This window comes from Pristiophorus japonicus, unplaced genomic scaffold, assembly GCF_044704955.1.
Source record: "Pristiophorus japonicus isolate sPriJap1 unplaced genomic scaffold, sPriJap1.hap1 HAP1_SCAFFOLD_432, whole genome shotgun sequence".
NCBI classification, from domain to species: Eukaryota; Metazoa; Chordata; class Chondrichthyes; family Pristiophoridae; genus Pristiophorus; species Pristiophorus japonicus.
This window is the reverse complement of record NW_027254224.1, coordinates 4911-17729: the sequence shown is the minus strand read 5'-3', so window position 1 is coordinate 17729 and position 12819 is coordinate 4911. Positions and strand designations below refer to the sequence as shown.

At 51.4% G+C, this 12819-nt stretch overlaps 1 protein-coding gene across 1 annotated transcript in view; it reads left to right on the top strand.

Annotated features, from left to right (window-relative positions):
* Positions 1-11733, top strand: part of LOC139251684 (adiponectin receptor protein 2-like) — a 66981-nt gene extending 55248 nt beyond the window's left edge. Inside the window, exons 5-6 of the mRNA XM_070873253.1 lie at positions 11225-11418; positions 11519-11733. Coding sequence (XP_070729354.1) covers positions 11225-11418; positions 11519-11647 — 323 coding nt within the window. The 3' untranslated portion in view covers positions 11648-11733. The remainder of the gene's footprint in view (positions 1-11224; positions 11419-11518) is intronic.
* Positions 11734-12819: the final 1086 nt, after the last annotated feature.

Genomic DNA, 12819 nt, shown 5'->3' with positions numbered 1-12819 from the left:
GAGACCATGAGATGGTGATATTGGGGACCGTGGGATGCTGATATTGGGCACTGTGGGATGCTGATATATGGGGACTGTGGGATGCTGATATTGGGGACTGTGAGATGGGTTATTGGGGACTGTGGGATGGGGATATGGGGACTGTGAGATGGTGATATTGGGGACTGTGAGATGGTGATATTGGGGATTGTGAGATGGTGATATTGGGGACTGTGAGATGGGTATATGGGGACTGTGAGATGGTGATATTGGGGACTGTGGGATGGTGATATTGGGGACTGTGAGATGGGGATATGGGGGACTGTGGGATGGTGATATTGGGGACTGTGAGATGGTGATATTGGGGACTGTGAGATGGTGATATTGGGGACTGTGAGATGGTGATATTGGGGACTGTGGGATGGTGATATTGGGGACTGTGAGATGGTGATATTGGGGACTGTGAGATGGTGATATTGGGGACTGTGAGATGGTGATATTGGGGACTGTGGGATGGTGATATTGGGGACTGTGGGATGGTGATATTGGGGACTGTGGGATGGTGATATTGGGGACTGTGAGATGGTGATATTGGGGACTGTGGGATGGTGATATTGGGGACTGTGAGATGGTGATATTGGGGACTGTGAGATGGTGATATTGGGGACTGTGAGATGGTGATATTGGGGACTGAGGGATGGTGATATTGGGGACTGAGAGATGGTGATATTGCGGACTGTGGGATGGTGATATTGGGGACTGTGAGATGGTGATATTGGGGACTGTGGGATGGTGATATTGGGGACTGTGAGATGGCAATATTGGGAACTGTGAGATGGTGATATTGGGAGTGTGGGATGCTGATATTGGGAACTGTGGGATGCTGATTTTGGGGACCGTGAGATGGTGATATTGGAGACCATGAGATGGTGATATTGGGGACCGTGGGATGCTGATATTGGGCACTGTGGGATGCTGATATATGGGGACTGTGGGATGCTGATATTGGGGACTGTGAGATGGGTTATTGGGGACTGTGGGATGGGGATATGGGGACTGTGAGATGGTGATATTGGGGACTGTGAGATGGTGATATTGGGGATTGTGAGATGGTGATATTGGGGACTGTGAGATGGGTATATGGGGACTGTGAGATGGTGATATTGGGGACTGGAGGATGGTGATATTGGGGACTGTGAGATGGGGATATGGGGGACTGTGGGATGGTGATATTGGGGACTGTGAGATGGTGATATTGGGGACTGTGAGATGGTGATATTGGGGACTGTGAGATGGTGATATTGGGGACTGCGAGATGAGTTATTTGGGACTGTGAGATGGGGATATGGGGGACTGTGAGATGGTGATATTGGGGACTGCGAGATGAGTTATTGGGGACTGTGAGATGGGGATATTGGGGACTGTGGGATGGGGATATGGGGGACTGTGAGATGATGATATTGGGGACTGCGAGATGAGTTATTGGGGACTGTGGGATGGTGATATTGGGGACTGTGGGATGGGGATATGGGGACTGTGAGACGGTGATATTGGGGACTGCGAGATGAGTTATTGGGGACTGCGAGATGGGGATATGGGGGACTGTGAGATGGTGATATTGGGGACTGTGAGATGGTGATATTGGGGACTGTGAGATGGTGATATTGGGGACTGTGAGATGGTGATATTGGGGACGGTGGGATGGTGATATTGGGGACTGTGAGATGGTGATATTGGGGACGGTGGGATGGTGATATTGGGGACTGTGAGATGGTGATATTGGGGACTGTGAGATGGTGATATTGGGGACTGTGAGATGGTGATATTGGGGACTGTGAGATGGTGATATTGGGGACTGTGAGATGGTGATATTGGGGACTGTGAGATGGCGATATTGGGAACTGTGAGATGGTGATATTGGGGACTGTGGGATGGTGATATTGGGGACTGTGAGATGGTGATATTGGAGACCATGAGATGGTGATATTGGAGACCATGAAATGGTGATATTGGGACTGTGGGATGCTGATATTGGGAACTGTGGGATGCTGATTTTGGGGACCGTGAGATGGTGATATTGGAGACCATGAGATGGTGATATTGGGGACCGTGGGATGCTGATATTGGGCACTGTGGGATACTGATATTGGGGACTGTGGGATGCTGATATTGGGGACTGTGAGATGGGTTATTGGGGACTGTGAGATGGTGATATGGAGACTGAGATGGTGATATTGGGGACTGTTTGATGGAGATATTGGGTAATGTGAGATGGTGATATTGGGGACTGTGAGATGGTGATATTGGGGACTGTGAGATGGTAATATTGTGGACTGGAGGATGGCGATTTTGGGGACTGTGAGATGGTGATATTGGAGACTGTGGGATGGTGATATTGGGAACTGTGAGATGGTGATATTGGGGACTGTGAGATGGTGATATTGGGGACTGTGAGATGGTGATATTGGGGACTGTGAGATGGTGATATTGGGGACTGAGGGATGGTGATATTGGGGACTGAGAGATGGTGATATTGCGGACTGTGGGATGGTGATATTGGGGACTGTGAGATGGTGATATTGGGGACTGTGAGATGGTGATATTGGGGACTGTGGGATGATGATATTGGGGACTGTGAGATGGTGATATTGGGGACTGTGGGATGGTGATATTGGGGACTGTGAGATGGTGATATTGGGGACTGTGAGATGGTGATATTGGGGACTGTGGGATGATGATATTGGGGACTGCGAGATGGCGATATTGGGAACTGTGAGATGGTGATATTGGGACTGTGGGATGCTGATATTGGGAACTGTGGGATTCTGATTTTGGGGACCGTGAGATGGTGATATTGGAGACCATGAGATGGTGATATTGGGGACCGTGGGATGCTGATATTGGGCACTGTGGGATGCTGATATATGGGGACTGTGGGATGCTGATATTGGGGACTGTGAGATGGGTTATTGGGGACTGTGGGATGGGGATATGGGGACTGTGAGATGGTGATATTGGGGACTGTGAGATGGTGATATTGGGGATTGTGAGATGGTGATATTGGGGACTGTGAGATGGGGATATGGGGACTGTGAGATGGTGATATTGGGGACTGTGGGATGGTGATATTGGGGACTGTGAGATGGGGATATGGGGGACTGTGGGATGGTGATATTGGGGACTGTGAGATGGTGATATTGGGGACTGTGAGATGGTGATATTGGGGACTGTGAGATGGTGATATTGGGGACTGCGAGATGAGTTATTTGGGACTGTGAGATGGGGATATGGGGGACTGTGAGATGGTGATATTGGGGACTGCGAGATGAGTTATTGGGGACTGTGAGATGGGGATATTGGGGACTGTGGGATGGGGATATGGGGGACTGTGAGATGATGATATTGGGGACTGCGAGATGAGTTATTGGGGACTGTGGGATGGTGATATTGGGGACTGTGGGATGGGGATATGGGGACTGTGAGACGGTGATATTGGGGACTGCGAGATGAGTTATTGGGGACTGCGAGATGGGGATATGGGGGACTGTGAGATGGTGATATTGGGGACTGTGAGATGGTGATATTGGGGACTGTGAGATGGTGATATTGGGGACTGTGAGATGGTGATATTGGGGACGGTGGGATGGTGATATTGGGGACTGTGAGATGGTGATATTGGGGACGGTGGGATGGTGATATTGGGGACTGTGAGATGGTGATATTGGGGACTGTGGGATGGTGATATTGGGGACTGTGGGATGGTGATATTGGGGACTGTGGGATTGTGGTATTGGGGACTGTGAGATGGTGATATTGGGGACTGTGAGATGGTGATATTGGGGACTGTGAGATGGTGATATTGGGGACTGTGAGATGGTGATATTGGGGACTGTGGGATGGTGATATTGGGGACTGTGAGATGGTGATATTGGGGACTGTGGGATGGTGATATTGGGGACTGTGACATGGTGATATTGGGGACTGTGAGATGGTGATATTGGGGACTGTCAGATGGTGATATTGGGGACTGTGGGATGGTGATATTGGGGACTGTGAGATGGTGATATTGGGGACTGTGGGATGGTGATATTGGGGACTGTGGGATGGTGATATTGGGGACTGTGAGATGGTGATATTGGGGACTGCGAGATGGTGATATTTGGGACTGTGAGATGGTGATATTGGGGACTGTGAGATGGTGATATTGGGGACTGTGAGATGGTGATATTGGGGACTGTGAGATGGTGATATTGGGGAACGTGAGATGGTGATATTGGGGACTGTGAGATGGTGATATTGGGGAATGTGAGATGGGTTATTGGGGACTGTGAGATGGTAATATTGGGGACTGGAGGATGGCGATATTGGGGACTGTGAGATGGTGATATTGGAGACTGTGGGATGGGGATATTGGGGACTGTGAGATGGTGATATTGGGGACTGTGAGATGGGGATATTGGGACTGTGAGATGGGGATATTGGGACTGTGAGATGGGGATATTGGGGATTGTGAGATGGTGATATTGGGGACTGTGAGATGGTGATATTGGGGACTGTGGGATGGTGATATTGGGAACTGTGAGATGGTGATATTGGGGACTGTGAAATGGTGATATTGGGGACTGTGGGATGGTGATATTGGGGACTGTGGGATGGGGATATTGGAGACTGTGAGATGGTGATATTGGGGACTGTGAGATGCGTTATTGGGGACTGTGGGATGGGGATATGGGAACTGTGAGATGGTGATATTGGGGACTGTGAAATGGTGATATTGGGGATTGTGAGATGGTGATATTGGGGACTGTGAGATGGGGATATGGGGACTGTGAGATGGTGATATTGGGGACTGTGGGATGGTGATATTGGGGACTGTGAGATGGGGATATGGGGGACTGTGGGATGGTGATATTGGGGACTATGAGATGGTGATATTGGGGACTGTGAGATGGTGATATTGGGGACTGCGAGATGAGTTATTGGGGACTGTGGGATGGGGATATGGGGGACTGTGAGATGGTGATATTGGGGACTGCGAGATGAGTTATTGGGGACTGTGAGATGGGGATATTGGGGACTGTGGGATGGGGATATGGGGGACTGTGAGATGATGATATTGGGGACTGTGAAATGGTGATATTGGGGACTGTGGGATGGTGATATTGGGGACTGTGGGATGGGGATATTGGAGACTGTGAGATGGTGATATTGGGGACTGTGAGATGCGTTATTGGGGACTGTGGGATGGGGATATGGGGACTGTGAGATGGTGATATTGGGGACTGTGAAATGGTGATATTGGGGATTGTGAGATGGTGATATTGGGGACTGTGAGATGGGGATATGGGGACTGTGAGATGGTGATATTGGGGACTGTGGGATGGTGATATTGGGGACTGTGAGATGGGGATATGGGGGACTGTGGGATGGTGATATTGGGGACTATGAGATGGTGATATTGGGGACTATGAGATGGTGATATTGGGGACTGTGAGATGGTGATATTGGGGACTGCGAGATGAGTTATTGGGGACTGTGGGATGGGGATATGGGGGACTGTGAGATGGTGATATTGGGGACTGCGAGATGAGTTATTGGGGACTGTGGGATGGTGATATTGGGGACTGTGGGATGGGGATATGGGGACTGTGAGATGGTGATATTGGGGACTGCGAGATGAGTTATTGGGGACTGTGAGATGGGGATATGGGGGACTGTGAGATGGTGATATTGGGGACTGTGAGTTGGTGATATTGGGGACTGTGAGATGGTGATATTGGGGACTGTGAAATGGTGATATTGGGGACTGTGGGATGGTGATATTGGGGACTGTGAGATGGTGATATTGGGGACTGTGAGATGGTGATATTGGGGACTGTGAGATGGGGATATTTGGGACTGTGAGATGGTGATATTGGGGACTGTGAGATGGTGATATTGGGGACTGTGAGATGGTGATATTGGGGAATGTGAGATGGGTTATTGGGGACTGTGAGATGGTGATATGGAGACTGAGATGGTGATATTGGGGACTGTGAGATGGAGATATTGGGTAATGTGAGATGGTGATATTGGGGACTGTGAGATGGTGATATTGGGGACTGTGAGATGGTAATATTGGGGACTGGAGGATGGCGATATTGGGGACTGTGAGATGGTGATATTGGAGACTGTGGGATGGGGATATTGGGGACTGTGAGATGGTGATATTGGGGACTGTGAGATGGGGATATTGGGACTGTGAGATGGGGATATTGGGACTGTGAGATGGGGATATTGGGGATTGTGAGATGGTGATATTGGGGACTGTGAGATGGTGATATTGGGGACTGTGGGATGGTGATATTGGGAACTGTGAGATGGTGATATTGGGGACTGTGAAATGGTGATATTGGGGACTGTGGGATGGTGATATTGGGGACTGTGGGATGGGGATATTGGAGACTGTGAGATGGTGATATTGGGGACTGTGAGATGCGTTATTGGGGACTGTGGGATGGGGATATGGGGACTGTGAGATGGTGATATTGGGGACTGTGAAATGGTGATATTGGGGATTGTGAGATGGTGATATTGGGGACTGTGAGATGGGGATATGGGGACTGTGAGATGGTGATATTGGGGACTGTGGGATGGTGATATTGGGGACTGTGAGATGGGGATATGGGGGACTGTGGGATGGTGATATTGGGGACTATGAGATGGTGATATTGGGGACTGTGAGATGGTGGGTATTGGGGATGCGAGATGAGTTATTGGGGACTGTGGGATGGGGATATGGGGGACTGTGAGATGGTGATATTGGGGACTGCGAGATGAGTTATTGGGGACTGTGGGATGGTGATATTGGGGACTGTGGGATGGGGATATGGGGACTGTGAGATGGTGATATTGGGGACTGCGAGATGAGTTATTGGGGACTGTGAGATGGGGATATGGGGGACTGTGAGATGGTGATATTGGGGACTGTGAGATGGTGATATTGGGGACTGTGAGATGGTGATATTGGGGACTGTGAGATGGTGATATTGGGGACTGTGGGATGGTGATATTGGGGACTGTGAGATGGTGATATTGGGGACTGTGAGATGGTGATATTGGGGACTGTGAGATCGGGATATGGGGGACTGTGAGATGGTAATATTGGGAACTGTGAGATGGTGATATTGGGGACTGTGAGATGGTGATATTGGGGACTGTGGGATGGTGGTATTGGGGACTGTGAGATGGTGATATTGGGGACTGTGAGATAGTAATATTGGGGACTGTGAGATGGTGATATTGGGGACTGTGAGATGGTGATATTGGGGACGGTGGGATGGTGATATTGGGGACTGTGAGATGGTGATATTGGGGACGGTGGGATGGTGATATTGGGGACTGTGAGATGGTGATATTGGGGACTGTGGGATGGTGATATTGGTGACTGTGGGATGGTGATATTGGGGACTGTGGGATTGTGGTATTGAGGACTGTGAGATGGTGATATTGGGGACTGTGAGATGGTGATATTGGGGACTGTGAGATGGTGATATTGGGGACTGTGAGATGGTGATATTGGGGACTGTGAGATGGTGATATTGGGGACTGTGAGATGGTGATATTGGGGACTGTGGGATGGTGATATTGGGGACTGTGGGATGGTGATATTGGGGACTATGAGATGGTGATATTGGGGACTATGAGATGGTGATATTGGGGACTGTGAGATGGTGATATTGGGGACTGCGAGATGAGTTATTGGGGACTGTGGGATGGGGATATGGGGGACTGTGAGATGGTGATATTGGGGACTGCGAGATGAGTTATTGGGGACTGTGGGATGGTGATATTGGGGACTGTGGGATGGGGATATGGGGACTGTGAGATGGTGATATTGGGGACTGCGAGATGAGTTATTGGGGACTGTGAGATGGGGATATGGGGGACTGTGAGATGGTGATATTGGGGACTGTGAGTTGGTGATATTGGGGACTGTGAGATGGTGATATTGGGGACTGTGAAATGGTGATATTGGGGACTGTGGGATGGTGATATTGGGGACTGTGAGATGGTGATATTGGGGACTGTGAGATGGTGATATTGGGGACTGTGAGATGGGGATATTTGGGACTGTGAGATGGTGATATTGGGGACTGTGAGATGGTGATATTGGGGACTGTGAGATGGTGATATTGGGGAATGTGAGATGGGTTATTGGGGACTGTGAGATGGTGATATGGAGACTGAGATGGTGATATTGGGGACTGTGAGATGGAGATATTGGGTAATGTGAGATGGTGATATTGGGGACTGTGAGATGGTGATATTGGGGACTGTGAGATGGTAATATTGGGGACTGGAGGATGGCGATATTGGGGACTGTGAGATGGTGATATTGGAGACTGTGGGATGGGGATATTGGGGACTGTGAGATGGTGATATTGGGGACTGTGAGATGGGGATATTGGGACTGTGAGATGGGGATATTGGGACTGTGAGATGGGGATATTGGGGATTGTGAGATGGTGATATTGGGGACTGTGAGATGGTGATATTGGGGACTGTGGGATGGTGATATTGGGAACTGTGAGATGGTGATATTGGGGACTGTGAAATGGTGATATTGGGGACTGTGGGATGGTGATATTGGGGACTGTGGGATGGGGATATTGGAGACTGTGAGATGGTGATATTGGGGACTGTGAGATGCGTTATTGGGGACTGTGGGATGGGGATATGGGGACTGTGAGATGGTGATATTGGGGACTGTGAAATGGTGATATTGGGGATTGTGAGATGGTGATATTGGGGACTGTGAGATGGGGATATGGGGACTGTGAGATGGTGATATTGGGGACTGTGGGATGGTGATATTGGGGACTGTGAGATGGGGATATGGGGGACTGTGGGATGGTGATATTGGGGACTATGAGATGGTGATATTGGGGACTGTGAGATGGTGGGTATTGGGGATGCGAGATGAGTTATTGGGGACTGTGGGATGGGGATATGGGGGACTGTGAGATGGTGATATTGGGGACTGCGAGATGAGTTATTGGGGACTGTGGGATGGTGATATTGGGGACTGTGGGATGGGGATATGGGGACTGTGAGATGGTGATATTGGGGACTGCGAGATGAGTTATTGGGGACTGTGAGATGGGGATATGGGGGACTGTGAGATGGTGATATTGGGGACTGTGAGATGGTGATATTGGGGACTGTGAGATGGTGATATTGGGGACTGTGAGATGGTGATATTGGGGACTGTGGGATGGTGATATTGGGGACTGTGAGATGGTGATATTGGGGACTGTGAGATGGTGATATTGGGGACTGTGAGATCGGGATATGGGGGACTGTGAGATGGTAATATTGGGAACTGTGAGATGGTGATATTGGGGACTGTGAGATGGTGATATTGGGGACTGTGGGATGGTGATATTGGGGACTGTGAGATGGTGATATTGGGGACTGTGAGATAGTAATATTGGGGACTGTGAGATGGTGATATTGGGGACTGTGAGATGGTGATATTGGGGACGGTGGGATGGTGATATTGGGGACTGTGAGATGGTGATATTGGGGACGGTGGGATGGTGATATTGGGGACTGTGAGATGGTGATATTGGGGACTGTGGGATGGTGATATTGGTGACTGTGGGATGGTGATATTGGGGACTGTGGGATTGTGGTATTGAGGACTGTGAGATGGTGATATTGGGGACTGTGAGATGGTGATATTGGGGACTGTGAGATGGTGATATTGGGGACTGTGAGATGGTGATATTGGGGACTGTGGGATGGTGATATTGGGGACTGTGGGATGGTGATATTGGGGAATGTGAGATGGGTTATTGGGGACTGTGAGATGGTGATATTGGGGACTGTGAGATGGTGATATTGGGGACTGTGAGATGGTGATATTGGGGACTGTGAGATGGTGATATTGGGGACTGTGAGATGGTGATATTGGGGACTGTGAGATGGTGATATTGGGACTGTGAGATGGTGATATTGGGGACTTTGAGATGGTGATATTGGGGACTGTGAGATGGTGATATTGGGGACTGTGAGATGGTGATATTGGGGACTGTGAGATGGTGATATTGGGACCGTGGGATGGTGATATTGGGGACTATGAGATGGTGATATTGGGGACTGTGGGATGGTGATATTGGGGACTGTGGGATGGGGATATTGGGGACTGTGGGATGGTGATATTGGAGACTGTTAGATGGTGATATTGGGGACTGTGGGATGGTGATATTGGGAACTATGGGATGGGTTATTGGGGACTGTGGGATGTTGATATTGGGGACTGTGAGATGGTGATATTGGGGACTGTGGGATGGTGATATTGGGGACTGTGAGATGGTGATATTGGGGACTGTGGGGTGGTGATATTGGGGACTGTGAGATGATGATATTGGGGACTGTGGGATGGTGATATTGGGGACTGTGAGATGGGGATATTGGGGACTGTGGGATGGTGATTTTGGGGACTGTGAGATGATGATATTGGGGACTGTGGGATGGTGATATTGGGGACTGTGGGATTGGGATATTGGGGACTGTGAGATGGTGATATTGGGGACTGTGAGATGGTGATATTAGGGATTGTGGGATGGTGATATTGGGGACTGTGGGATTGGGATATTGGGGACTGTGGGATGGTGATATTAGGGACTGTGAGATGGTGATATTGCGGTCTGTGGGATGGTGATATTAGGGACTGTGAGATGGTGATATTAGGGATTGTGGGATGGTGATATTGGGGACTGTGGGATGGTGATATTGGGGACTGTGGGATGGTGATATTAGGGACTGTGGGATGGTGATATTGGGAGGTTTGGGATGGTGATACTGGGAGGTTTGGGATGGTGATATTGGGAGATTTGGGATGGCGATATTGCGAGCTGTGGGATGGTGATACTGGGAGATTTGGGATGGTGATATTGGGAGATTAGCGATGGTGATATTAGGGACTGTGTGATGGTGATATTGGGAGGTTTGGGATGGTGATACTGGGAGATTTGGGATGGCGATATTGGGAGATTTGGGATGGCGATATTGGGAGGTTTGGGATGGTGATACTGGGAGATTTGGGATGGTGATACTGGGAGGTTTGGGATGGTGATATTGGGAGATTTGGGATGGCGATATTGGGAGGTTTGCGATGGCGATATTGGGAGATTTGGGATGGCGGTATTGGGGGGCTGCACTCTGATGCTCACTGACTGACCCTCCCTCGGTGCCGTAGGTGTGTTCCTGGGCCTGGGGCTGAGCGGCCTCGTCCCCACGCTCCACTTCATGATCGCCGAAGGGTTCATCAAAGCGGCCACCGTGGGCCAGATGGGCTGGCTCTTCCTCATGGCCGTGCTGTACATCCTGGGCGTGGCCCTGTACGCTGCCCGCATCCCTGAGCGATTCTTCCCGGGGAAGTGCGACATCTGGGTGAGTACCGTTCCCTTCCTTTCGCCCTCCGCCGCCCCCGCCCCCATCGCTCGCCCCGATCCCGCTAACCACTGCTCCCCGTCCTCCTTTCTCTCCGCAGTTCCACTCCCACCAGATCTTCCACGTGCTGGTGGTGGCAGCCGCGGTCGTTCACCTCCACGGCGTGTCGCAGCTGCAGGCCTTCCGATCGTCGCTGGGTGGTGGCTGTACCTCCGACACCATGCTGTGAGCCGAGGGAAGGAGGAATTCACCCGGACGCACGCAGAGCGATGAGAGAGAGAGGGAGGGGGAACAAAGAATTCAAACCCGGACAAATTTGTTTGCTTTTTTTTTTATATACACACCCGAGTATAGTTTTGAACAAAAGTCCCAAGTGGTGCTTTATTTGAAGGGGGCACGACACAGAGCGCGCCCCCCCCCCTCCCTCCCTCCCTCCCTCCCCCGCCCGAGGGATCGGCCAGCGAATCCGGGAGCTCTGCGTCTCGGTCAGCGCCACCAAGTGCGTCCGAATCGGCCGGGGCTCGGGACCCCCAAACCCGCCTGCCCTCCGGCAGGGCAGCGACAGGCCGGCCGGGGAGACCCCAGCTCGGGAGGGAGAGGTTCCTGGGTCGCCGCAGTGCTGGAGGGAGAGGTCGTGGGTCACCCCGGTACTGGGGGGAGAGGGTCGAGGGTCACCCTGGTACTGGGGAGAGGGTCGAGGGTCACTCTGGTACTGGGGAGAGGGTCGTGGGTCACCCTGGTACTGGGGAGAGGGTCGTGGGTCACTCTGGTACTGGGGAGAGGGTCGAGGGTCACCCTGGTACTGGGGAGAGGGTCGAGGGTCACCCTCGTACTGGGGGAGAGGGTCGTGGGTCACTCTGGTACTGGGGAGAGGGTCGTGGGTCACTCTGGTACTGGGGAGAGGGTCGTGGGTCACTCTGGTACTGGGGAGAGGGTCGTGGGTCACTCTGGTACTGGGGAGAGGGTCGTGGGTCACTCTGGTACTGGGGAGAGGGTCGTGGGTCACTCTGGTACTGGGGAGAGGGTCGTGGGTCACCCTGGTGCTGGGGAGAGGGTCGTGGGTCACCGCAGTACTGGGGAGAGGGTCATGGGTCACTCTGGTACTGGGGAGAGGGTCGTGGGTCAACCTGGTACTGGGGAGAGGGTCGTGGGTCACCGCAGTACTGGGGGAGAGGGTCGTGGGTCACCGCAGTACTGGGGGGAGAGGGTCGTGGGTCACCCTGGTACTGGGGGGAGAGGGTCGTGGGTCACCCTGGTACTGGGGGGAGAGGGTCGTGGGTCACCCTGGTACTGGGGAGAGGGTCGTGGGTCACTCTGGTACTGGGGAGAGGGTCGTGGGTCACTCTGGTACTGGGGGGAGAGGGTCCTGGGTCAACCTGGTACTGGGGAGAGGGTCGTGGG